Raw genomic sequence first — 24971 nt, 5'->3', positions numbered from 1 at the left:
AGTGAGGATCAGTTTATTGAGCTTATCACAGATCACCAGCTGAATTTCAATGGCTCTGGTCATTTCATATATAAAAATTCAACTATTACTAGGACAGTACACTTTTAATTGATATCACCTGTATAACTTTATATAGATATACATGTTCTGTTAAGCTTTTCAAAAGTTATTTTGAATTTTCTACTACTGTGACTTTACATCTGAATTATTTTATTTTTTAAAAAACCTAAAGAAAGTGGGATCTACCTTCTTTGCTTTAACTAGTGTCTGGAAAAGGTTGGTGAAACCCCTTGCAGAGAACAGAATTTGCTCTCTCCGACAAGAATCGTAAGAAGTATTTTCCAGCTGCCAGCGATGCTGTGGACTCATCTTCTTCACCATCACCTGAAGCAAGACAGGACAGAAACTGTATGCTGGCAAGTGTGTGCTTTGTGCACTACCTATGGATCAGCCCACATGCATAAACTGCTGAGATTTCATCACAGCTTTGTACTTTGGTCCAGGAATGGCCATAGCAGGCAAACCAGCCACAGTTGGTCAACTGAGGCTTCCTGTGCCTCCAGTGACAAAGCTAGATCAAGAAGCACCCCAAAACCACAAACTTGCTGCTTCAAACGAAGTGCAAACCCATCCACAGCAGGCAACTAACCAATTTCTGAGACACAGGTATGACTCACTCAGAGTGCCTCCGTCTTGCCAGGATTCAAGCTCAACTTGTTATTCCTCATCTAGTTCACCACTGCATCCAGGCAATGGCCCAGGGATCGCACAACCCCTCTTGATTCAGGTGTTATGGAGAAACTGAACTGAGTGTCATCAGTAAACTGATAGTACCTTGTTAGAAACCTCCTCTTGTCTACTCCCAATGCCTTCATATAGTTATTAAATAGCACTGGATTTAAAATACTCCCTATGGCACCCCATAGCATAGTTGTCAGGGGGTTGAAAGGCACTCTTCCCAAGGCTACTCTCTGGACTTGGTCCTGAAGGTAGGATTGGAACCACTGAAATACACTGTCCCCAATTCTCATTCCTCAGAGCAGATCAAGCTATCAAGTTCTCACTCCCCCTCTCCCGCTCTCTGCAAAGGTAATCCATTAGGGCGATCAAGGCCAACTCAGTTCTGTTGCTAGGGCTGAACCCAGATTAGAATGAGTCCAAATAATGAACAGATGTACCATAAATGGCTAACAGGGAGGCAGCCTAGTACAGTATAACAGAGCCAATTTTGTGTTCTGCCTCCAGTGACCTAAAGACTTTTATTTAGAAAGATATAACCTCAGGAAAAATACTAGCCAAATTGTTTTTATACACTCCTGCCAAAAGTTTAGAAGAATTCTCAAAGATCTATATATGGAAACCTGCACAATGGTAGAGACAAGATGTCCGTATTCCTAGGACTTGGATGCCATGAATGCACCAGTTACATTTTAAACACAATATGAAACTCACTTTTTGACCTCCTAAAGGAATCGTCCAAATATCTTGAATAGCTCGTCTTAGAATCAGCTGTATTTCAAACACCTGGAAGCCTATAAGAAGAAGCAAAAACATGAACAGCATGATATAGCTTCATTGTACTTCACTAACACTCAGATGACTGAATTAGAAAAATGGTACAGCATTTTAAGACTGCACTGTTAAGATTTCACTACTGTCCAAGTCTATATCTAATTAAGGTGTTACAAGCAGCAAGACACACTCACACACAGGATCAGGAATTCAGACTGCTTTCATCTCTCAATTCACCACTGTACTAGTTCAAAATGCAGTTTGCAGGGAGAGAATGAATTGTGAGATTCCATTCTCAACACATGTTTTAAACCCTCCCTACCTGTTGAAAGATAGCATTCCAGAGAGCAGCGTTCTAATCCTGCTTAAACTTCCATCTCAAGGCTAGTTTTCTGTGGCAAGCAAGGAAGGTTTTGGGTGTTCTCTAATGTATGCAGTCACATCACCTGCATCTTGCAGTGGTTCTCCTAGAATCCCATGTTTTTCTGGAACATGTTGAGAGTAGAATACTGTATATCATTTTCAGGAGAGTTGGGGGCATGGAGGAAAAGGATACCGCCCCTGCAAGGGATACTATCAAGTCCAATTTATTTTCATATCCATTTTCTGTTAAGCGTAGTATACTTTCTTTCTTTCTTTCAGCTGCATCCCCAAAAAATTCTCATCAGTGAAGGTGCCAGGTCTTGCAGTAGTGCTTCCCCACCACCCCAGAATAAAAAAATGGTACACAGCCTTATGTTCAGACTCACAAATAACAGTGATAACAAAGGTTCTATTTCTCCAATGGGTGAGAGGGAAAGATACAAAAATTCAAGGTGTGGGGCAAGGAGCAAGTAACAAATTTAGTCAAGGGCTGTTGGACACGAAATCAAAAGTGCCTAAGCTTAGGCCCCCTACCATATATATCGCGCAGAACCATAGAATCTTTCACTTCTGCTGATGACACCCAGCAAGTTACTTCATCAATCACTTTTTTCAGCTTGTCCTTTTCAAAGGCACTGGAGATAGAAGAGCAAGGCAGCTGTTTGAAACTTGTGAACCAGTTTGAACCTGGACTTAGCAGAACGCTCCGCAGACTCTCACAGAAAGATCAGTTTTACCTGTGGACCATCAAGCTCCCGGGCAAAAGTTGTTGCTGAAGTTTCTTCTCTTGTGCTTCATTCATGTATGGGATTCCATCTTTAAGAAACTAGGGGGTGGGAGAGGAGGATAAAAGTTACACCTCAGAAAGTTTCTGTGTTAAAGGAATATGGATGCCAGAACTATCCTTTCTGTTCATTTGACTACACCAATCCTGTAAGTGGCTGTACTCCAGTATTAATTTAAAAATTCAAGTGCTTTAAAATTCACAAGTGCAACAAAGCTCCAGCTTCCAGATGGAACGACCCCTCCCTCCTACCACACATGCTGTTCTGGGGGGTCTTCCAACCTGCCTGACCCAATTTCAGGAGGCATGGGAAGTGCATATGGGGAGAAGGAGGAAACCCTGCTGTGCAAGTAGAAGACGTAACAGTACTTAAATGGCAAAACAAGTCCAAAAATCCACATTTTGTTTGCCTAGTCTATTTGTAACAGAAAACATACCTTGTTGTAGTCAAAACCATAGCGAGACAAGAACTGAATGCTAGATGTTTGGAAACAGACCTCAGAATCCATTTGGCCAAATGTCATGGGAAGGAGAAAAAAGTTATAGGAATGAGCCACGTACCTGCAAAGAAAGCAGAATGACTAACAAGATTTCTGCGGGGGAAGAGCTGAAAGGCAGCATTTTTATCCCATGATCACCAGCTAAATATAACCATTGACAAGAAAACACTATACGTACTTGTTGGCTTTTTCATTGGAAAATATTGACAAACCTGAAAGAAAAATATAAAATGTTATCACACAAAACAGGCACCTGCACACAGTGACATTTCAATCACAAATGTGTGTTCTTCTCTATTCCTTGGCTACGGCTATGCTAGAACCATTTGCCTATTAGTAAGGACACCACCCATCTAGTCATTTACTGAAAATGACAATAGCAACCTTTCAGGTGGAAAGCTAAATTCGCCTTAATTTTAGCACCAAATACTGGCAGACATTGCAAGGAACCTTAGGTGTTTGTAGAGAGGCTATTTATGAGGAAATGATTTACAGATATATTGTTCATAGATGTATTACACTCTCCCATACTACCCCAAGAGTCATGTTTGCACAGCAGATATCCAATAATTCCATCTTGACTACTTCCTAGAAGAGCCACAACCCCCCAAAATACCTAGAAAAAGAGACACCTCTGTTCTGGTAACTCTGAACAAACAATGCAGGAAACAGAGTATTCCTGTAAAACAGAGTTGGGGGACCTTTTCTGGCCAAGAGGCTACATCATTATCTCTTCACCCCTTGGTGGGCCAAACCTGGCAGACCTGTCTGCCTGTCAGTCGAATGACTTCATGGTAACATTAATTGATGCTGTGCTTTGCAGCCCCAATTATCATGACTTCAAAGTGCAGTGCTGGTCTGTTTAAAAGCCCTTTGGAAACAGATTCATGCCTTGCTCAAGGAGGGAGAAGAGGTAATTTGGACTTAAGTCCCTTTCAGTCTCCCACTAGAACCCAAAACAAGGCAACCACAAGCATTCCCACCCAGATCCTTAATGTCCCTCAGTCTCTCACTCATGCTGCATGTTCAGGATTTACATTTGTGTTTTAGCTACTAAAAAAGAACTCACCAAGCTGACTCACTGTAAATTGCTGGACACTCTGTCTGGCTTTTTGATAGCACTCAGCAGGTGAATCAAAGAGGCTGGGAGGGGAGGGAAAAATCATAAAATACTTATATGTTGTGTATGCACCTTTACAGTACTCCTGTACACATCTTCTGAAAATATGTATGGTTAGACAAACTTACCTGTGCTGATTACTGGGTGGAAAGGTAGAATGCAAACCTGTGAACTCCATGTCAAGGCCTGCAAAATACAAAGAACAAATTGAACACAGCAAAGGGCACCAAACTAAACTATTTGCCTTCCCCACTGCGAGCATTTTTTGTAATTTTATATTCTGCCAGTTCCATCAGTGCTCTGAAATCCTTTGCATGAGACACCAGTCCACTATATTTGGTTGATTTTAAGAAGTTTCATCAGAACTGTAGCTATTATAGCAATAAAACCTTTGGAATTTAGATTTACCTTGATTGTTAGTCATGGCACAATACTAATGACCAGCTGCAAATATTCACTTTTCCTGACCCAGTTTTGTCACTGGAGGTCCAGGTAGCCAGGAGCACCTTTTTTTCAGCTTTGACTGGTACACAACCTCTTGCCAGTCCTGGAATCAGATACCTGAACTATTGTGGACAAGCTACTGGTCTTTTCAAGACTGGTTTACTGCAATGCCCTTTCTGTGGGGCTTCCCTTGTGCTTGCTTCAGAAACTACAGTGAATGCAAAATTCTACATTGTGACTGCCAACAAGAATGAGATTTTTGTCAGTATATTATAGCTCTCCTCAAAGCTCTACACTGGCTGCTGATTTGTTACATGGTCCAAGGTGTTATTAATATATAAAACCCTCATCAGCTTGAGAACTGTTGAAGGATCACCTTACTCCAACCTCTTCAACCTGCAGAACGGGGACTTTTAACAAACGCCACATAATACCTCTTTAAAATAGGGATCACTCTTTTAAAGTAGTCAAACCTACACTCTGCATTCCCTGCCCTTTTATTTATGTAGGTGCCATTTTTGTACTGTTTGTGATGCCTACTAAAAACGTTTTGTTTATGAAATCCTATCCAGACATGCAATTTTTTATGTGCATTTGTGTGGTTTTATTATGTATATTTGTTTTTTAACTGTTGATTTACTCATATTTTGATAAATTTCAGTACATCTACTCGTTTTTTAAGTTTGATTTTATTAGGTATTCTGTTTTGCTTCATATAAACCGTTTTGAGACCTTTTTGACGAAGCCGTACATAAATATTGGTATGTGTGTGTTTTGTTATTTAGACCAGAGCAGGGAGGGAGTGCTGCTTTGGTTCGCCAGAAGTGGCTTAGTCATGCTGGCCACATGACCCGGAAGCTGTACGCCGGCTCCATCGGCCAATACAGCGAGATGAGCGCCGCAACCCCAGAGTCATCCGCGACTGGACCAGGGTAGCTTTACCTTTAAGGAGGGAGACGGCACCTCCTCAGCTCCTCAATACAGTACTAAGAAAAATAAAAGATTTTACACTCTGAACAAGATGACCCCATGCAGCTGAAAGAAAAGTGACTGACAAGGTGCCAGGGCGCCTCCAAATCTGCCAGGTTCATAATGATCAGAGCGATTCACCTCCCTTGGGATCTAGGCTTGTTTTTAAAGCCACCTATCCTCTCAACTCTCCATCAGGAACAGTTGAGAGCTCACCCCAGCCACTCCTGCTACTCTGAAGCAGCCGGCAGCTTTGAAGACATCTGAAAACACTGACCTTGGTTTCCCCTTCCCCAATGAATTCTGGGGACTTAACATGGCACAAGCCCTGAGCATTCTGCTGAGAGATCCACTGGCTCTCCCTCCAGAACTAAAATTCCCAGTATGCTTGCAACGACTGCCGTTATATTAGTTTTAAAATACTAATCCTGGAGAGGGTGAGCGGGTTCCCATTGAGTTCAGTGGGATTTGCTTCCATGCAAGCACGTCGAGGCTTGGACTGAGGCAGATCTACCCAGGGGACCCTTCCCTTCTCCTCCTCGCCGTTACCGCAGCTCGATCAACTAAGCCCAAGGCCAGCCGAGGGCCATTGGGAGATGCCCCCCCCCCGCCTTCGCAGGGATAGCTTCCCCCCACCCCCAGCATCTCCCTCACCGACAAAGTCGCAGCCGAGGATGAGCTCCTGCAGCTTCGGCAACTTCTCCTCAAACTCCCCGGCTCCCACATCCATCCCGCTTCCAGGCACACGTGCGAATCGAGACTATTCCCGCCCCACAAGAAGAGCCGGGAGAAGCCACGCCCACCGCCTTGAAGCAAAATGGAGCGACGCGAATTGCCGAGGCTAATTGGATGCGAGTCTTGGCTTCTGCCTCCCTTGAGCTTTTAAAGGCGGTCGACTCATGGGCTGCCCCTTCCCCAGATCCACAGAAACTATGCCCCTAGCAGATCCCCACCCCCACGAAGGCTTGCTCCTTGCATTGGGGGTGTTTTTAACCCATGATTTCCCCCAAAAGGCTCAACTATTATTATTATTATTATTATTATTATTATTATTATTATTATTATTCCCAGCATATAAAAGCATAGTAAAACGTCAAACATTAAAAACTTCCCTAAACGACTGCCTTCAGCTATCTTCCAAAAGTTGAGTACTGTAGTTCTTTATCTCGTCAACACCTGATATCTTAGGCTAAGATAATTATGCCTATTTCATTGTTTTCCAACATTTGGTATCAAATATTTCCATGCAGTAGGGCTATATAGGCAAAATGTGCTGGTGTTGTGACTATTTTCTGTTTTTTATAGTTGTCCATGCAACAATTTACTTCACATTAGCAGATGCCATCTGCAGTGAGAAAATTAGCTATGCTATATTTTAAACGGGCACCCGCAGGAAAGAATAATCAATAACAGCCTCCCTCAACCTGATGCCTGTCTGCTATTTTTTATAATAATAATAATTATTAATAATAATAATTTATTTATACACTGCCCATTTATTTATGTCACACGGTGGCTAAATGTACAGGAGTCATCCTTGGCGGAAATGGACAGCAGTGATACTATATTAAAAAGTGACGGGTTTGGGGGGCCCTTTTAAAGTACAAAAGGCTGCATATAAACATGTTTATAAATAAAATGTGAAAGTATTAAAGCTCTGATCCTAAATGTAATCAGGACTGTTTAAAAGTTGGGCCTTACCCCTATGTACAGTAAACAGAATTGCCAATAAAACAGGAAAATCCTGTGTATGTGGTACTCAGAAATAAACCATACCACATGTAAACTTTCAAATGCTCACTTTAAAAGATTAAATTGCAATGTAACCATTAAACTCCAGACTCAAAACACTTTGGTTTGGGCAATACATCTCACCAATATACCGTGAGAAAGGTTGCCTGGTGTATCGGTTAACTGACACAGTTGTTCAGAATCTGGGATAATAGATAAACAGTGAGAACTTTAATTAAATACAACATTTCTGACTATGGGCTTGGTGACAGAATTAGATGTTAAATCAACCGTTCTAGTTTGATTTTCTCACCTTAACAAACTGAGGAGCAGCATAAATTAGGCTAATAGGTAATTCAAAGATCAAGGCTCATTAGTGCAAATGGCATGTTTAAATGCAAATGAGATTGACCATAAACCTATTGTTAGCCTAACTTCTCCCAACTGCCATTCAGCTGTAAGGGTGACCATGGGGCCTACTTGATTGTGGTATAGAAGCTATTGTCACAGTAGGGCAGGCATGTCCAAAGTCCGTTTTGAGGGCCTAATCCAGCTGCTGTGGCAGTATATGTCCTGGGTAAAATCCTAAAAAAAATCCTAAAAGCTCAACAACTTTGGTTGGCCCTCATGCATGTTCACTTCATCAAATCTGGCTCTATTTGAAAAAGTTTGGGCACCCCTGCTGGACGGTGACTGAAACCAGTGCAAATGAATAGGGCAAATATGAACCGCTGCTGTCATAGGCCCTCATTGTAGATTTAAATAGTAGTCCCAGAGACAAATTGCACCCATTAGATTTTCTTGTCAAAGCGGGTATGAAACTTATCACAGCAAACACAACATAACTAGTTTAGGTAAAGGACCCCTGGACGGTTAAGTCCAGTCAAACTAGACTATGAGGTGCAGTGCTTATCTTGCTTCAGGCCGAGAAAGCCGGCATTTGTCTGCACACAACTTTTCACATCATGTGGCCAGCATGATTGACCACTTCTGGCACAAGACGAAACTGTGAGGAGCGCCAGAGCGCACGGAAACACTGTTTACCTTCCCACTGCAGCGGTACCTATTTATCTACTTGCACTACTTGAACACAACTATTCCTGTGCTCAAACAGTCCAGACTGGCCAAGCTGTTCATCTTGCTGAATAGTTTTGTGGCAAGAATAGCTGCAGAATACTAAACTGTACATGCAGTAGTAGCAAACAATAACTTTTTTCACTGTTACCACAGGCTAATTAATTTCTGTTTTTTTAATCTCTCTCTGATCCTTTTTATATGGGGGTACTTTTTATAGAAAAGCAGCAAGAGTGCCCTAATCAAGCTTCAGTTTCATAGATCAGGACCAATGACCAAGAAGCTGTAAAAGGCAGCAGGAATATACTGCTCTGAAATTATTTCTAAGATGTTTCAGCTGCAGACCAATTTGTATAAAACTATTTTTTTTAAAAAAATCACCAATTGCCACCAACATCATTTTATTAGATCTTTATTTAACATAAAATGTTTCAATAGCATTCTAACATAGGAAGAAAATGTGTTTGTTTCCCCTAAAAATACAGAATTGCAGGTTTTTCTAAAGTATTTCTCAGCATCTTCTTATGAATTTTCAACTTATTCATAAATTCTTTGCAGTTCTTTCAGTACAACACCGCCCTCTGCCATAGCATTTTGGAATCTCTGGACCTTTTTTTAAAAAAAAGAGAAAACAATTAAATCACAACCTTTAGTATATAATTTGTGTTATTATATTCAACATACAGAATGTTGCAATTCTTAGATCCCACTGGATAGATCAAATTGACCAACCAGGTGCCTCTGAGGGTATCATGGCTAATACCTGTTGAAAGCATTGACTTCCCCATTCTGCTCTGAAAGCCACCCAAGCAAGCGGCTATTACTACATCCTGTGGTGGCAAATGCCATAGGTTCATCCTGAATCTTCCAACATTTATTGGATGGCCCCAAGTTCTAATACAATGAGAGATGGAAAAGACCCTCTCTAACTGCTTTCTCCACCCCATGCATAATCATGTATCCCCTTACTTTTCTTTAACCTCCCCCCTCCGCACAAACCCCCCCCCACAAAGCTGTAACCTTTCATCATAGGGGAGCTGTCCTTTTCCTATCCTTTGCCAGCTCTATAATATCCTTTTTGAGGTGGCACAACAAGAACTTTACACGGTATTGTAACTGCCATTGCACCACAGAATTGAAGAACAGAATTATGACTTTGCTGTTTTGTTTTCTTTCCTAAGGATCCCTAGCACGAAATTTTCATGCCTTTTTCACATCTGCCACACATTTTCATTGAGCTATCACCTCTGATGCCAAGATCTGCTTCATTGTCAACCACCCCCATTTCAGATCCTATTAGCTTATATGTGAAAATAAGATCTTTCTGGCACACATTCTTCCTTCCCATTGATTATCCCAATCCTTCAAGAGATTCTCTCATGAACAATGCTAATTTCTCATTTTAGTGTTAGTGACATTTAGCAACACTATACAGACATGTTTCACATTGTGAAACAGTACACCAAGGGAGATTACTTGTCATCAGTTGAACCACTCAGCACTCCATTGCTAGAAATTGATTGCTCTGTGAACAAGGCTGTTATAAGAGCTTAAAACATAAGAGGAGTTTCTAAATTAACAGAAGCCTAAAACTCCAAAGTAATCTACTTACCGCCTCACCACTTCTTTCCCATGGAGTTGTAGCTCTAATGTCCACAAAGTTGATTCCTGCTTCAAGACAGCGTTGTGCTAGCACACGCCCCACATTCTCACAGGCTGTGACATCTGAAGTACTATAAAGGTGCTTCTTTATGGCCCACTCTCTAGTGGAGGCAGAGACCACAATGCGACCACTGCAGTGCACAACATAGGCCTCCACATGATGCTGTGTTCGCTCAAGTCGCAACCTGAATTGCAAGGCACGAAAAATAGCATTTCATTATTTTACTTCAACAATTATTCTGATATAGTATCAATGACAAGTCTCCAAAGAATTCTATTTATAGTAGAGAACCTTATGCTTTATATCTGGAACTCCCCCCTGCCAACTTCTACACAATACCACCTTCTTCCTCTCTCCAAGTCTCAAATCAAAAGGCAAACACTGCAACAAAGCATACATGAAGCAAGGCTTAGATCCTCTGCTCACAGGGATGACTGTGAAGAGGGCTGAGATTCAGAACATTGAGCATGAGCCTGAAAACACGATAACACAATTGCTCTCGGCAAGTTAGAAGAAACGTATCAGGAGACAAAAGACAAGCTTTGAACAAGAAAATATTGTTTCTTAGCAAAATATTCTTCAAATGTTTGTAGAATTCTCCTATGCTTTACATTATTATAACCTACCTATTCCAATACTCTTGTTTTGGCCATGTGGTTTTCCAGCCTCGCTCTTTCCGTGCTAGAGATAACTGTTCCAAGTTACGTGGATTACGGTTAACGAAGTCAGGGGCAACAATCTCATTTTCTCTTGTATTCTCTTCATCTTTGGCAGAAGGTCTGGAACTGGGAATAGAAGAACTACATCTGATACCTGCAGATGAATAAAGAAAAACTAAAGTTTAACACAACCCAGTGCACAGAAATATTTCAACAAAACTTTTGCATTATGTGACCTCAGCAAAGGTATTTGGAAAACCAGGCAGAAGCTTACTGCACAGTAGCTCCTCCTTTGAAAGAAAAGGGGGAGAGGGAAAGCCATGCAGCTTTGTTAAGGAACAAGTACTACAACAAGTACATATTAAGTTTCTACTAACGGGAAGTTGGGCATCGATCCTCAGAGTAAGACGTGCTTGAGTTTTCCCCGAAACACCCCAGGTGTTCTAAAAGTTAGTAGATTCTCTGTGAGATTTACTCCTGAGAATATATGCTTAGGATCGGATCATCGAACACAAACCTAGTTAAGTACTGTATACGATTGAAAGAAATTTCAACCGAAGTCAGTAGAGTTAGCTTCACAGAAAATATATGTATGACCAGACTAGAAAAGGCTCCCGTTCACTTAAATGGGCTCCTTCCCCAGGATCCATCTGAATTCTATATGAACACTCAAATCCAAATCTCAGCACCTTGAGCAGCTGCCGGGAAGGCCCTAGCCACGATCCTCAGCTGCAGAGGCCGCCACCTCCTCAGTGCCATCACGCCGGGAGAAGCACACGCTACATGACACAGGGCAGCACCATTTTTACGAAGGGAAGCTCGGAGCTTCAGCTCTACCCCTTATCTCTATATGCAAACCATAGGAGAGAAAATCCGTTTCCGCCCCGGGGGCGGGGGCAAGGCACTGCCACAAGTTTGTAACCCTACTTTTGATTGGTCACTTCAAGGAAATCCACCCTCTTTTCTCCATAGAAAGGTCCTATAAACGAACAGCGCTTTGAGTTAATGGCTTGATGTTGGGTCCACAGACCCATAGCTTTCCGAGAGTGTAGATGGGATCGTAGTTTTCGAAATGAGAGACTTGATATATTCAGATACTTCCCTCTCCCGGATTGGAACTGAGATCCGCCAGCAAAAATAAAATATTCCCTATATCTATTGTTGGACATGCAACTGCGCAGCGCTTTCAGCATGTAAAAGGAATGCAAGGCATCTGCAATCAACTGACGCAGAATTTGGGTTGGAAGAGGAGTTTGCAGGAGGGCAGTTTATGCAGTTTTACCACTGCTACACACCCAGCGGCGTTTTGCACGGAGGATTTGGAAGGGAATCTAAATCTCATCTCTAACCTGCGATATTTCAATCTTAGTTCCCTCAAGCTACAAGAATGGACTATATTGGCATTGGACTTCCCATGCCTTAAATGCTTAGAAACGGAGCCAGGAATACACGAAATAAGATCTGTAAAAGAGTAGGAACGTCTTTTGGGGACTTGGGTTCCGTATAGGAGCCACAGAAAACCTCCCCACCTCCCTTTCACAGCTAAAACCGGCTTTTCCACCGAAAACCCAGAATTCGCCTCTTCAATGGGATTTCCCTCTACATTTTCTTTTATCTTTTCCGTAGAGTCGATCGAGGCTCACAGAGAACAGTGCGCTCATATCCGGCGCAGCCTTTATTACGTAGGAGGAGCGGTCCGGCGCTTTTTCTTACGTCTTCGATTTTGACACCAACCCCCTATAGCTTGATTTTGTCAATCCAAAGTGCGCTTGCGCACTACGGCTCTGATTTTTCTGTCGTTTGTGAAAGGATGCCGCGGGGGGGGGGCGCTTGCCGGAATGAATTCATCAGATTAATTTCTGAACTGTACAATAATAAATATATATAATAATTCATTGGAATATCACTAGCTTCCCCCAACATGACAAGCTGCGGGGAGTCTCAGGCAAAAGTAGCTTCAAAATGGTTGGGAAAGGAGCTGATGAGACGTTTCCAAAAGCGCTTATTCAACCTCGGGAATTCTCCTAACGCGAGCCTCCCCGGATCCCGGCCACTTTCTAGAATCTTCTAGAACACATATAACCGCCTCACTTGTTGCTACGCAACAGGAAGGAAACGCTCGTTTCCGGCGCAAGGTCCAATTACCATCCAAAACTCAAAAGACAGGACCCAAGCAAACTTGTGCCCCGCGTTTTGATTGGTTCATCTCTTAAGCCCTTCCGGCGAAGTCGAAGCTAGGAACCTCCCAACGGCCCCCGCCTTGAGGGGCGGGCTTACCCAGGAAGCCTTGCGCTGCGAGGTCTGCAGTGCTGCACGCGCGTTGCCGCCTCGCTCTCTTTGTTCGTCAAGATGGCGTTCGACGGGCCTTTGGCGGTTTTCGGAGAGCGGGGCACCGGCGAGCATGTCCGCACGCAGAACGGTAAAAAAAACCGAAAGAAGGAATGGTCATTACTTTCCTCGGGGCCTTCCGAAACCCTCTCAGGAGGCTAACCGTGGCTTCGGCTCCGCTAGCGCCAGGGGCTGATGGGGCGCGCGCGCGTGTGAGGCGGAACCGGCTTCCCTGCGCTTAACGGGCGCGCAGAGAACGGGCGGCCTTTGGCCAAGGCGGCGAACGTTGAGCTGCCCCACAGGCATCCCTTTCCTGAGCCTCTAGAGAGGGGGAGATCTATCGGGAGGATCAAACTGAGAGCCAGCCACTCAGTGTCCTTTTTCCTCTCGCCACGCCTCGGGTCTCGCGTTCGTGAAATAATTCGCTTTTTCCATGTGCGATGGAGCCGCTCCTTTTCCGTCAGCCTCCGCGAGAATTGGCGGCTCAGTGACTGGGCGGGGGGCGCAGTTCGCTTCCTTATATGGAAGGGCTCTCTTCCGAAGCTTGTCTCTTTGCTTAGCCACATTGCGAAGCCCTACTTGGATGCATTGAGGATTTATGAGAAACCATGCCATGATATCGGCAGCCCACTCCTATTCCAGTAGGAAATGTAACCGATTGAAAAAATATGTTTCAGGAATTTCAAAGCAGAACCACAAAAAGAATTATTGAGGCTAATTTGTAATTGAAACGTTAAATTGGGATGTAATTTACATGGCTCCATGGGTTAAATGTTCTGTCAGAGTGTAATGCACACAAGGGAATCTTAACTTGTGATCAGTTGACCTAATTCCATTAGTTCAAAATAATGTCATTTAAAATCTGTACTATTGTTATCTTGCACGATAACGTTGAAACCACATTTTCTTTTAAGAAGTGCTATAATCATAAACTGCTGAATGGGTTGTTATTTAAAAAAACCACTGGTGACTCTAGATTTAGGCTAGTGAATATAGATTTGTTTTAAGCTAAAAGTTGCCTGTTTTTTTCCTCATTTTACATGAAATCCCAAGTAGTGGTAGATGATGTAACAAGTAGAGGGGAACTTAAAAATCCTGATCACCATTGTCTTTTCCCTTCCCCATTGAGATCTTGCATAGATATGTTTATGCTGGCATTTGGTTTATCTGTGGTAAGAGGTTGCATTTTAATCTTTCATACAACAAGTTCTATTGGTTTAAAAAACATGTTTGAGCCTTATTGTGCATATTTGTAACATTATAAACTGCATTTAATCTATTGAATTAAAATATATAGCTATTCTTCCAAGCTCAGGTACAAGTTTATTTAGAATCTGTGCTCAGATAGGAGTTGGACCCTTCCCATTCTACTGCCACTTATTTGCATTACCAAATAAGAGGTTATGCTTATGGGATAAAGAAAAGCCTGTCATAGTCTGAAGGAGAAGAATGAACACTGTCTTCCTCCTATATTAAATGGCAGAACATAGTACAGTATTACAAAGGCAGCGAATGTACTTCATTGCTTTTGGACTGGTTCAGGTGCGCAAATGAGGCTGAGAACATTTAGACACACTGTGCATGGAACTGTTATAATGGATCTGTGCTTACACTAGAAAATGCCTATTACAAACTCTGCTTGTGTGGTCCATTCCTTGTGAAAAACTGGATGGATTGTGTGAATGGAGCCTACTTGAGGAGGCTCTGATTCATCTTAGAGGTTCTCTGCAAAACACTTGTTCCCCCATTCAAACCATGGACAAATAACATTGAGGTACAGTATTACTATAGTTAAATACTAAACAAAGTGTGAAGTTTGGCTTTCTTAACCAGAATTAACTACTTTTCCAAAAAGATTTGATTTAAATAAGTGTATATATGGCATCATCTATACCACATAACCTATTGTTTTAAGAAAAACACTTGGCGCTATTTGAGAGGAAAATGTATCTGTTTTTCTGAACAGTTATGGCTGCTGCTTCCATTGCCAATATTGTGAAGAGTTCTCTTGGCCCAGTTGGTTTGGATAAAATGTTGGTGGATGACATTGGTGTAAGTAAACACTATTTTCTATGAGTACATTTTAAGAGAAAAGTGCACTGTGTAACCAAGATATGTCTTTCAGTAAGTCTGTAAAATTATCCTGAATTAAACATGTTTTTTAATGTGTTTCAGTGTTCAAAATTTGCCAGGCGCATTTTGTACCTGGCTATTGGCTACTTAAGACCAAGTAAAGATGGCTGAGCACCAGGATAATATTAATAATAAATAATATTATTATTATCTGGAGGTGTATGTCTGGGGATCATTGCATCTGGACCGTTTTCACACACTTACTACCCCATTCTGTAGAATTCTATCAGTTATATTTTATCTGCACAATTGGAATTAATTTCAGGAACCAAAGTGCTTTTTCTGTGCAGCTTGAGCAGGAGCAATGAACAACATCATTGTTAATTGTTGTAGCTTGTCTTCACTTCCCGCACCCCACTGCCCTGCTCTCAGTTGTGAAGAATATTCTTAGGTTATGAATGGTCATTACTGTACTCAAATAATTTCCATAGCTTGTTGGTCACAAGTGTTTGGCTTAAAACAGAATTGGGTAAATATACACGGTAATTCAGTTATCCATTCTCAGCAGCCTTGCAAAATATGGGCAAAATGTCCCTTTAATGGGCACTTAATTAAGACTTGTGGGACTTTGGCTCATCGTAGTGAGAGTAAAAAGCAACCAGTCTCCATCCTCACTTTGAAGCTGAAAGGGGTGGGTGGTGATTTTCCCAACAGCTGCACAGTTATCCCTGTCCTCTTCTCAGCTCCAACACTGAAAGGAAAGCTGGAGGTTATTTGGTAGCTGTATGACCAGAGTGTGCAGGACCAAACCAGTAAGCTCACCAACTGTTCCTTCTCTGAAGCAGAAAAATGAGGTGGGGTCTTGCTTGGTTGCTGCTTGGTAAAACCTGCAGCAAAAAACAGACTGCTTAGTGCTGATACTGTATGTTGAGGGTAAGCCCTCCCAGCTCCCAGCCTGTCCTTACCTCAGGAAAATCGGGGGGGGGGGCTTCATTGGCTGATGTTGGGCAGAGGAACTTGGCAGCCACATTTTCTGACAGCTAGAAATGTTAGTCCAAAACTAGGGACCCCTGAGCAAGTCCCTAGCAACCCTTAAGCAGTTCTTTATGATTATTTGCATAATGTTTCCTATTATATTTCATAATTGTGATTAATATTAAGTAACAATCATTTATTTATTTATTTATTTATCTGGAATATTAGGATGTGACTATTACTAATGATGGTGCAACTATTCTGAAATTGCTGGAGGTAGAACATCCTGCGGCAAAAGTTCTGTGTGAACTGGCAGAGCTACAAGACAAAGAAGTTGGAGATGGGACCACGTCTGTGGTATGTGTATGTTTGTAGATTCATGTGCACTGAAAAAACGCTGGGAGCACAATACTGTTCTGTGCTGTCCCACTCAGGTCTGCTTTGAAATCTAAGCATAGATATGATTTATTTTAGATACATACAAAATTAACCTGCTGTATTGATATTTTAAAAATACTGCAACTACTTAATTTTAGGCTTGCTATGTCTATTTATTCCTTAGCCTATTTTATAAAAGCCTGTTTCACATAAAGGATTATTCATTTATTGTTGAAACGAAGTATGCTCAATCAACCTGTCAAGCCAAAATACCATAATTAACAGACTTGATAAACAGTTTTAAAATTACATACTCCAGCTTAATGTGTTTGAATTAGAACTATAATAATTTATCATTTATACCCTGCCCATCTGGCTGGGTTTCCCCAGCCACTCTAGGTGGCTCCCAACAGAAAATTAAAAACACGCTAAAACAGGGGTAGGCAACCTAAGGCCCGGGGGCGGCCCAATCACCTTCTCAATCCAGTCCACAGATAGTCTGGGAATCAGCGTGTTTTTACATGAGTAGAATGTGTGCTTTTATTTAAAATGCATCTCTGGGGTATTTGTGGGGCATAGGTACTCGTTCATATTTTTTTCCAAAATATAGTCCAGCCCACTACATGGTTTGAGGGACGGTAGACAGGCCCATGGCTGAAAAAGGTTGCTGACCCTGTGCTAAAACATCAAAACATTAAAAACGTCCCTCAACAGGGTTGCCTGCAGGTGTCTTCTAAAAGTCAGATAGTTGTTTATTGCCTTGATATCTGATGGGAGGGCATTCCACAGGGCAGGTGCCACTACTGAGAAGGCCCTCGGAGCTGGACCTCTGTGTCCAGGCTGAACGATGGGGGTGGAGACGCTCCTCGAAAAGATCTTGAGCTGTATCTAATGTTGCACTAGCAAGGTGCCACTGGTGCAGTAGCACTTAGGTTTCCTTTCTTCCTCCCCTCTTGCACCTCTGGAATCTACTCTGGAAGGTCCTCCAGTCCTCTAGAGTTGATTTTGAGGGTACACGGCAGGCTAGAGGGATACAAGAGGAAGAGGAAGACCAGTTGCACACACAGACATCCCTAGTGCCAGAGGAGCTGCAGCATTAGATACGGCCCTTTCTCCCATGAATTATTTTTAAACAGGTTACGCTCCTGAACCCACTTACAAGGCTACTTGTGTTTACTGTTACAACTGGAGGGAAAGTCTTCCCATTTGACTACCACTTATTTGCATTGCAAAATAAGTGGCTATGCTTATGGGATAAATAAATGACTGCCAAAGGTCTGAAGGAGAATATTGACAATGTATTCATCCTATATGAAATGGCAGTACATACTCTTAATTATTTTGGGCAGGCTTATAGTTTGGATTCAAAGAAAACACACCTGTTACACTTTACTGTCAGCCGTATTATTCCTTCTTGCAAGTTCATGTAAGGGGGTGGTGCAATTAAAAGATGGAGTAGCTTGAGGCAGAAAAATAAAGTTTTTGGGACTGCATTGGCTATTCTGAATAACAGACCAGCATCAGCACAGCATAGGGACGAGTATACTCTCTTCTGTACTCTGAAAGATGCTTATTTGTTTTTCCTTCATCCTTGTGCACACAGTGATTATACAAAGAACTCAGTAACTTCTCACATTAACATGAGAACAAACCTTAGTTTTTATCTGTCTGCTTTGGCAGTAGCCAGAAGTAACCACCTACGAGAAAAAAAAATGGGGCCATCATTTCCCCATCTCCCAGCAAGCAAAAGCAGTAACTTCCTTTTTGGAAGATTTGCCTGGGAAAGCACTGCAGTTGTTAAAGTCTGCCCCAGCAACAGAACCAACAAATATAATTCTTAGACCATATTTGGATTCCATTTCTGTAGCCAGGTCAGTCTCTTTAAATGCCTTTGGGACAACCCATGTTCTACTTCTGACTTCATTGGTTATTCCTGATAGGGTATTAGAATTGTGTTAAAATTGGAGGGGAAGCAAATGAATAATGATGCTGTTGTGCATTAAGAGCCTTCTGTTTCTTCACCCAGTTTCTGGCCCTTCTTGCCACAAGACAACAGGCATATACTGAGCTATGTTTATCCTTGCATGATAATCTACAGGCTTTTTTTTTTTTTTTTTAAGCTTCTCTACCGTGTCACTTCCACCTAGCCAGGGCTGGTTGGGGCTCAGGTTTTTGGACACATACATGTGGTTCTTAAGGAGCAGACATCTGATAGGATATGTCTCCCTTACACAGACACTAGGTATTCTCAAGTGCTTATCTTTTGAAGAGGAAGAGGAAGACATTGCAGCCATGGACTTGGGGTGAGAACTCAGCTTCCAGGCTATGAGAGGACATGGGCCCCATACAGCAAAAGCTGCTGCTGTTTGCAATGGTGGACAGGATAAGCTAGGGCAACTGTGCCAGGCCAGCGCCAACTCCTCTTAAGCCATGGAATCTTGGAAAGAGTAGAAAGGATATTTAATGGTCCCTCCAGAGCCAGCAAGAAGTGTGACCTGCAAATGATACTTTCGATCTGCTAAAGAGAATGAACTTATCACATTAAGACTATTCTTTTTTCATTAAGCTTATGCCTTGACTATGCTGTAATTTTTTCACAGAATAGCTTGCATATTGTTAAATCATGTCTCTGTTATTTCTAACAGGTGATCATTGCTGCAGAACTTTTGAAAAATGCAGATGAGTTGGTTAAACAGAAAATTCATCCCACTTCTGTCATTAGCGGATATCGTCTCGCTTGCAAGTAAGAAAACTGTTCAGTGGTGAAATCTACTGCTGAGCAATTTCAACCTTCCCTGTTAAAGTTTTATTGAATCTTAAGATTTTTATTTTAGGGCAGCGTGTTATTTTGCCTCAGTGACAGCACATTTAACGGCCCCAGCCATCACAAGAAAGGTGGATGGCAAGTAGGGAAAGAGCACTGGTGTTATGCTGCATGTGGAATGTCCTTCGTAGGGAGGCTCAGCTGGCTCTCACTTTGCTATCCTTTTGACACCAGGCAAAGACTTATTTATGTAGGGTTTTTAACATACTTACAGGCCAATCATATATGCAATTTATGCTGAAGGTAAGGAGAAATACATTGGCAGAACAGCTGCCATAGGCTTTATGTGTCAGCATTTGCTAACCTCATGCTTTCCAGGTGTATTGGACTAAGTCCCATCTCTGTGTGTGTGCTGTCTAGGTGTACCCAGGACTGATTCAAATATCCTCTTCATTTCACAAGCCTGCAGGACCACATTTTTGTCTTTAACCGCTATCGGAGCAGCAAATATGGTAGAGGTTGTTGCACCTGCAGAAGGAGATTTGAGATGATCAGCCTCCTTCTGCAGGTGTAGGAGATCCATTCTGTCTATGACCCTCACACACCCTCTAAGCCACCATAGGATGGCAGTCTTAAGTTGCTGTGATTAAACTCATTGATCCAGGTTGTATTTTATTCTTTGCTGGGTTCAGCTTGGTTGTTTTATAGGTTGTGTAGTATTTTAAAACTCTTTCATAAGCTATCCTTGGAAGGAAATAACTCATTTTCAGCCTTTATTCCATTTTCAGAGATGAAATTACTGTTAATGTTATAATTTCTGTAAGTAGTCAAAGCATTGAGAGCATTAAAATTAAATCATAACTACCTTGTAAAAATTGTGCTTTTATTCAACAGGGAGGCAGTTCGATACATCAATGAGAACCTTGTTATTAACTCAGATGAGCTGGGCAGGGACTGCCTTATTAATGCAGCTAAAACATCAATGTCCTCCAAAATCATTGGAATGTATCCTTTCAGTTTGTGGAAGCAAAGTATTGAGTGCTACCTTGAAGAGAAAAATAGCAATTTTTCTTATATATGTAGTGGGGGAGGTATAAAGGCATGGTCTAATCCTGATATCATTGGCATTCCTTTAAGAATGTCTTTCCAGAGAACTTGCATCTGTATAATGACATTAGTCTTAGCTACTATGAAACCCTCTTGGATATTTATAATGTCTTTTTAATGTGAGATGTGCAGTAAATTTAATAGATGCTCAACTGCTCCTATTCTCCTTAACAGTTCTCTTATAGTGACAGTGACTTCTTTGCCAACATGGTAGTGGATGCTGCACTTGCAGTAAAATACACAGATTCAAAAGGGCAAGCACACTATCCCATCAACTCCATTAACGTTTTGAAGGCACATGGTCGCAGTCAGAAAGAGAGCATTCTTGTAAATGGCTATGCGTTGAACTGTGTTGTGGGCTCCCAAGGTAAGGTCACATTCTTATCAACAAAGCAATAGAGTTTTGTGTTAGTAGCAAAGACACACATGCACTTTCTTTTTCTGAGGAATCCTAAAGTATTAGTAGATGGCCTAAAATATACGTAGTTAATACTTCCGTTTAACATGAAAGTGTGATCCTAAATAAACTGTAGGAGACACTTGGTCCTCTTCTGTCTTGGGCTGCAATTCTGCACCCTCATACCTGGTAGTATTTAGTGGGGCTCACTTTTTAGTAGATGTCTGAAGATTTGTGGTGTAAAAGTGTATCAACCAATAATGCATGATTTGAATGGATGGACACTGATTTAGCCTAGAGGGTTTATGAACAGAGTGGATTTCAGGAAAATGAGTCTTTGGTGAATAACTTTACTACAAGAATTACTAATAGCACATTTTAAAGAATATTCCTAACTTGATTTTTAAAAATAATTTTGAAATACTGTATTTTAATAAACAACCTAGGGTGTGTGGTATGTTTTTTCTCCTTTTTAAAGGTATGCCCAAGAGAATAGTAAATGCAAAGATTGCATGTCTTGACTTCAGCTTACAGAAGACTAAAATGAAGCTTGGTGTTCAGGTCATAGTCACAGATCCTGAAAAACTGGACCAGATTAGGCAGAGGTATGCTGTGGGGGGACACTTTGAACTAAAATGATAGTGTGTATATATAGGTTTCAGGCTTGTCTTAGATAGTGAAACATGTTTAAAAAGAACCGGGGGCAAATACGGAATCTTAAGAATTTTGAAGCAGTGTGTTCCAAACTGTATCACTATTCCTGCAAAGAACAGCTCAATTCAAGTTGATTATAAAGAGCAGCAGCAGATTTCTTTTAATTAAGTGTTGGTGTGTGAATCTAAGCTCATGGCTAATTTGAAATCAATTAAATCAGTTTACCTTCCCACAAGTTTGCCTCCTCATCTACCTGAATAAGGAGCTCCATAATCTTTGTAATTGTGTGCCATAACTGAAAGCAGTAGGGCTGCCTTCTCAAACCTAGTGCCTTCCAGATGTTTTGACTATTATTATTATTATCATTATATTTATTATCATTATCATTTATTTATTATCTGACCAGTGCTCATGCATGGAAGTTTTAGTGTCAGTAATACCTTGGCGGGCACCTTATAAAGAAAGGCTGCAGTAGGGCTACATCTGATGTAGCTCCATCTTTTTGTGGGGTCTAGCAACCTTTGCATCATAGAATGGTAGAGTTGGAAAGGACCACAACGGTCATCTAGTCTAACCCCCTGCAATGTAGGAATATTTTTGTCCCATATGGGGCTTAAACCCATAATCCTGAGAGCATAGGACTCTTAGCTTTACTAACTCAGCTATCCCACAGGCTTATGCTTCTGTCTATTGCTAGACAACTGGGTTTGGATGAAGTTGTATACTTTATTAATTTACCAGTCTCTGATAGCGGTGATGCATGTTCTGGTAACCTTCAAATGAGACAATTGTATAGTATGGAGAGCTGTCTTTGAAGATGGTTTGGAAACTGCAGTTAATATGAGATACATCTGCAAAGATTTTATATGGGACTGGGCATTATGATCACATGTCAATTGCACAGGTGTCCAACTCATTTCAAAATGCTACTTTTGATCTTTAAAGATCTTTAGCAGAGGCCCTGTATGCATGTCTGGAAAGCATTTGATATGAAATGGGTATTAATATAATTGGGAAGATAGATCGCACATTAAATCACAGCTAGTTTTATGGAGTATTTTATCTTTTCAACCATTAATTTCATATTTGAGTTTGTTTCTGTTTAACTAATGCATGCCTACTCTCTCATGCAGAGAGGCTGACATCACTAAAGAGAAAATTCATAAGATCTTGGCCACAGGCGCAAATGTCGTTTTGACTACTGGTGGAATTGATGATATGTGTCTGAAATACTTTGCGGATGCTGGTGCCATGGGAGTACGCAGAGTTCTAAAAAGAGATCTTAAACGCATTGCTAAGGCTTCTGGAGGTAACTACAGACATCTCAGCGTTAAATCTTAACACCACAGATTGCTAGTCTTGTTAGTAGTGAAGTTAAATATATAGAAACACGTTGCTTACTGCCACTTGTTGGACCTTAAAAACCCAAATATGAGTGAGGTTGTTTGGCATAATGAAAGTGGCTTTTGTGAAGCATACTAAAGGCCTTGCTTGTGTGTTGTTGTTTTTTAAGCCACTCTGTGTTCAACCCTGGCAAATCTGGAAGGTGAAGAAACTTTTGAGGCATCAATGTTGGGACAAGCAGAAGAAGTGGTTCAAGAAAGAATTTGTGATGATGAATTAATCTTAATCAAAAAGTAAGAATTATTCTCTTGCATAAAGTAATGGCACCAGCATATTTTGCTACATCTTTTGAAATTTCCTGTTTGATAGTTGCCATGATGCCTTTTAAATTGTGTGAGCAGTTATATGTGTGGGATAGATTATTTTCAGTCCTCTGTAATTAGTTTGAGACCATGAATTTTCTTGATAAACCTGGACACAATTCAGTTGTTGTTAACTACGTAATGAAAAATGAGTAACTCAAAAATATAGCTAAATAGGGTTGGTTAGATTAGCTATTAAATTTTTTGATAACTCAGGAATAAGAACCTTTCACTTTGTCTTTCTGAAACAGTACTAAGGCACGGACTACAGCTGCCATTATATTACGAGGGGCAAATGACTTCATGTGTGATGAAATGGAGCGATCCTTGCATGATGCTCTTTGTGTTGTCAAAAGAGTATTAGAGTCAAAGTCTGTGGTTCCAGGAGGTGGTGCAGTTGAAGCAGCGCTTTCTATTTACCTAGAAAATTATGCAACCAGCATGGTAAGTTTCTAGTTAATAAATGTTTGGAAACACTTCTGCCTGTGAACTTTGTTTTATTGTAGCTTTGGAGTTTTTTTCAGTTGAGAGCAGCCATAATTCACTTAATGTTGAAAGATGCATTGGGAATTTTTAAATGTAAGATTGATTTTAAAAATGGATAGGTTTATTCTAATTACCTATATGGGATCACTTCAACTAACTGTCAGCACAACAGACTATTTATTGCTAATAAGGCATTGTTCTTTTGCATTACAGTTCTGAAATGCTAATAATATAATTCTTTTTTAATTAGGGATCACGTGAACAGCTTGCTATTGCGGAATTTGCAAGATCGCTTCTGGTTATTCCAAACACTTTAGCAGTCAATGCTGCTCAAGATGCTATAGATCTTGTTGCAAAACTCAGGGCATTTCATAATGAAGCTCAAGTGAATCCAGAACGGAAAAACTTGAAATGGTAAGTGTCAGTGCAGAAAGAAGTGGAATTGTTTGTCACAAGCCCAATGACATATAGCTATCAAACATTCAGTTCTAGTCTTAATATGCCAGCACTCAATACAAATCATCTTTAAAAAATGACTTAAGCCCTGTGTCTGTAATGGCAGCTTTGCCAAGGTAGGTTTTTCTGGTGGTGTACTTCATTCAGGTACAAGGTTGACAAAAATGGATAAAAGTTTGAGGAAGAGCACAGGAGCTAAATGTTGACTTGCTCTCGCTGTATCAAAAATGTTACAAAATTGGGATTAAAAGTCAGCTCTTCATTTGGGAATATTAAACCAATCTAAAGTTTATGTACCTATCTAAAACAATTAACTTTGTTTTTAAAGGATTGGTCTTGATTTAATCAATGGAAAGCCACGTGACAACAAGCAGGCTGGTGTATTTGAGCCTACTGTGGTTAAAACAAAGAGTCTGAAGTTTGCAACAGAAGCTGCAATTACTATTCTTCGAATCGATGATGTTATTAAGCTGCACCCTGAAAGTAAAGGTGATAAAGGCGGATGCTATGAAGATGCAGTTCATTCTGGAGCAATTGAAGACTAAATGCATTTTTATTCCAACTGTTCCTGTAAAAGTCTTTGTAGTCTTGTATGTACAAGTGCGTTAATGAAGCTGTTGCACTTCTGCTTAATTACTTAAAATTCAAAAATGGCTGTGTCCTCATATTTGTTCTGATATTTAAGCACCTAATAAAATGCAAGGTGGCTAAGAGCTTTTGGGGGCTTAAACTGAAGTCACTATATAATGCTTTTGGTTCTCTACACCAAGGAATGCTGTGCAGTCATGCCTAGCGCTAAAGTTGCAGTACCCAAGTTTTTTGCTCTGT

The 24971-nt window shown here is 41.1% G+C and overlaps 3 protein-coding genes and 2 non-coding genes across 10 annotated transcripts in view; 3 read left to right on the top strand and 2 right to left on the bottom strand.

Moving 5' to 3' along the window:
• Positions 1–6621, bottom strand: part of PNLDC1 (PARN like ribonuclease domain containing exonuclease 1) — a 46704-nt gene extending 40083 nt beyond the window's left edge. For 3 of the 6 annotated variants that reach the window (XM_053382309.1, XM_053382308.1, XM_053382310.1), the window contains exons 1-9: positions 6347–6621; positions 4408–4465; positions 4229–4302; positions 3338–3371; positions 3097–3220; positions 2613–2701; positions 2410–2510; positions 1453–1532; positions 247–384 (exon numbers count right to left, since the gene is read on the bottom strand). In XM_053382309.1, the coding sequence (XP_053238284.1) occupies positions 247–384; positions 1453–1532; positions 2410–2510; positions 2613–2701; positions 3097–3220; positions 3338–3371; positions 4229–4302; positions 4408–4465; positions 6347–6422 (774 nt within the window). In that variant the 5' untranslated portion in view covers positions 6423–6621. The remainder of the gene's footprint in view (positions 1–246; positions 385–1452; positions 1533–2409; positions 2511–2612; positions 2702–3096; positions 3221–3337; positions 3372–4228; positions 4303–4407; positions 4466–6346) is intronic. The other 3 variants (XR_008329583.1, XM_053382312.1, XM_053382311.1) reach the window with 2 other exon arrangements.
• A 2272-nt stretch (positions 6622–8893) lies between these two features.
• Positions 8894–11724, bottom strand: MRPL18 (mitochondrial ribosomal protein L18). Its single transcript, XM_053382306.1, has 4 exons — positions 11509–11724; positions 10787–10973; positions 10110–10344; positions 8894–9106 (listed from the first exon to the last, which is right to left on the bottom strand). Exons 1-4 carry the CDS (start codon positions 11576–11578, stop codon positions 9035–9037), a joined length of 564 nt encoding a protein of 187 aa, XP_053238281.1. The 5' UTR covers positions 11579–11724; the 3' UTR covers positions 8894–9034.
• Positions 11725–13093: 1369 nt separating this feature from the next.
• Positions 13094–24808, top strand: TCP1 (t-complex 1). Its single transcript, XM_053382300.1, has 12 exons — positions 13094–13238; positions 15114–15199; positions 16424–16552; positions 19219–19316; positions 20232–20342; positions 20630–20811; positions 21320–21446; positions 22629–22804; positions 23009–23132; positions 23453–23645; positions 23938–24101; positions 24472–24808. Exons 1-12 carry the CDS (start codon positions 13169–13171, stop codon positions 24686–24688), a joined length of 1677 nt encoding a protein of 558 aa, XP_053238275.1. The 5' UTR covers positions 13094–13168; the 3' UTR covers positions 24689–24808.
• LOC128411684 (small nucleolar RNA SNORA29) lies at positions 14506–14641 on the top strand. The gene has a single exon (XR_008329890.1). It is a non-coding gene; the product is annotated as a small nucleolar RNA SNORA29 (small nucleolar RNA).
• LOC128411683 (small nucleolar RNA SNORA29) lies at positions 17772–17907 on the top strand. The gene has a single exon (XR_008329889.1). It is a non-coding gene; the product is annotated as a small nucleolar RNA SNORA29 (small nucleolar RNA).
• Positions 24809–24971: the final 163 nt, after the last annotated feature.

Source organism: Podarcis raffonei, chromosome 3 (genome assembly GCF_027172205.1).
Source record: "Podarcis raffonei isolate rPodRaf1 chromosome 3, rPodRaf1.pri, whole genome shotgun sequence".
NCBI lineage: Eukaryota > Metazoa > Chordata > Lepidosauria > Squamata > Lacertidae > Podarcis > Podarcis raffonei.
Note: the sequence above shows the minus strand (reverse complement) of the source record. Positions and strands in the feature narration are given on the sequence as shown.

Coding starts and splice junctions, on each gene's coding strand:
- MRPL18 (XM_053382306.1), bottom strand. CDS start 11,578: ATGGCACTGAGGAGGTGGCGGCCTCTGCAGCTGAGGATCGTGGCTAGG. Junction 10,974..11,508: donor CTTCCCGGCAGCTGCTCAAG/GTGCTGAGATTT, acceptor ATTCATCTGCAG/GTATCAGATGTAGTTCTTCT. Junction 10,345..10,786: donor AAACAAGAGTATTGGAATAG/GTAGGTTATAAT, acceptor CTTGCAATTCAG/GTTGCGACTTGAGCGAACAC.
- TCP1 (XM_053382300.1), top strand. CDS start 13,169: ATGGCGTTCGACGGGCCTTTGGCGGTTTTCGGAGAGCGGGGCACCGGC. Junction 15,200..16,423: donor TGTTGGTGGATGACATTGGT/GTAAGTAAACAC, acceptor CTGGAATATTAG/GATGTGACTATTACTAATGA. Junction 23,133..23,452: donor GAATTAATCTTAATCAAAAA/GTAAGAATTATT, acceptor TTTCTGAAACAG/TACTAAGGCACGGACTACAG.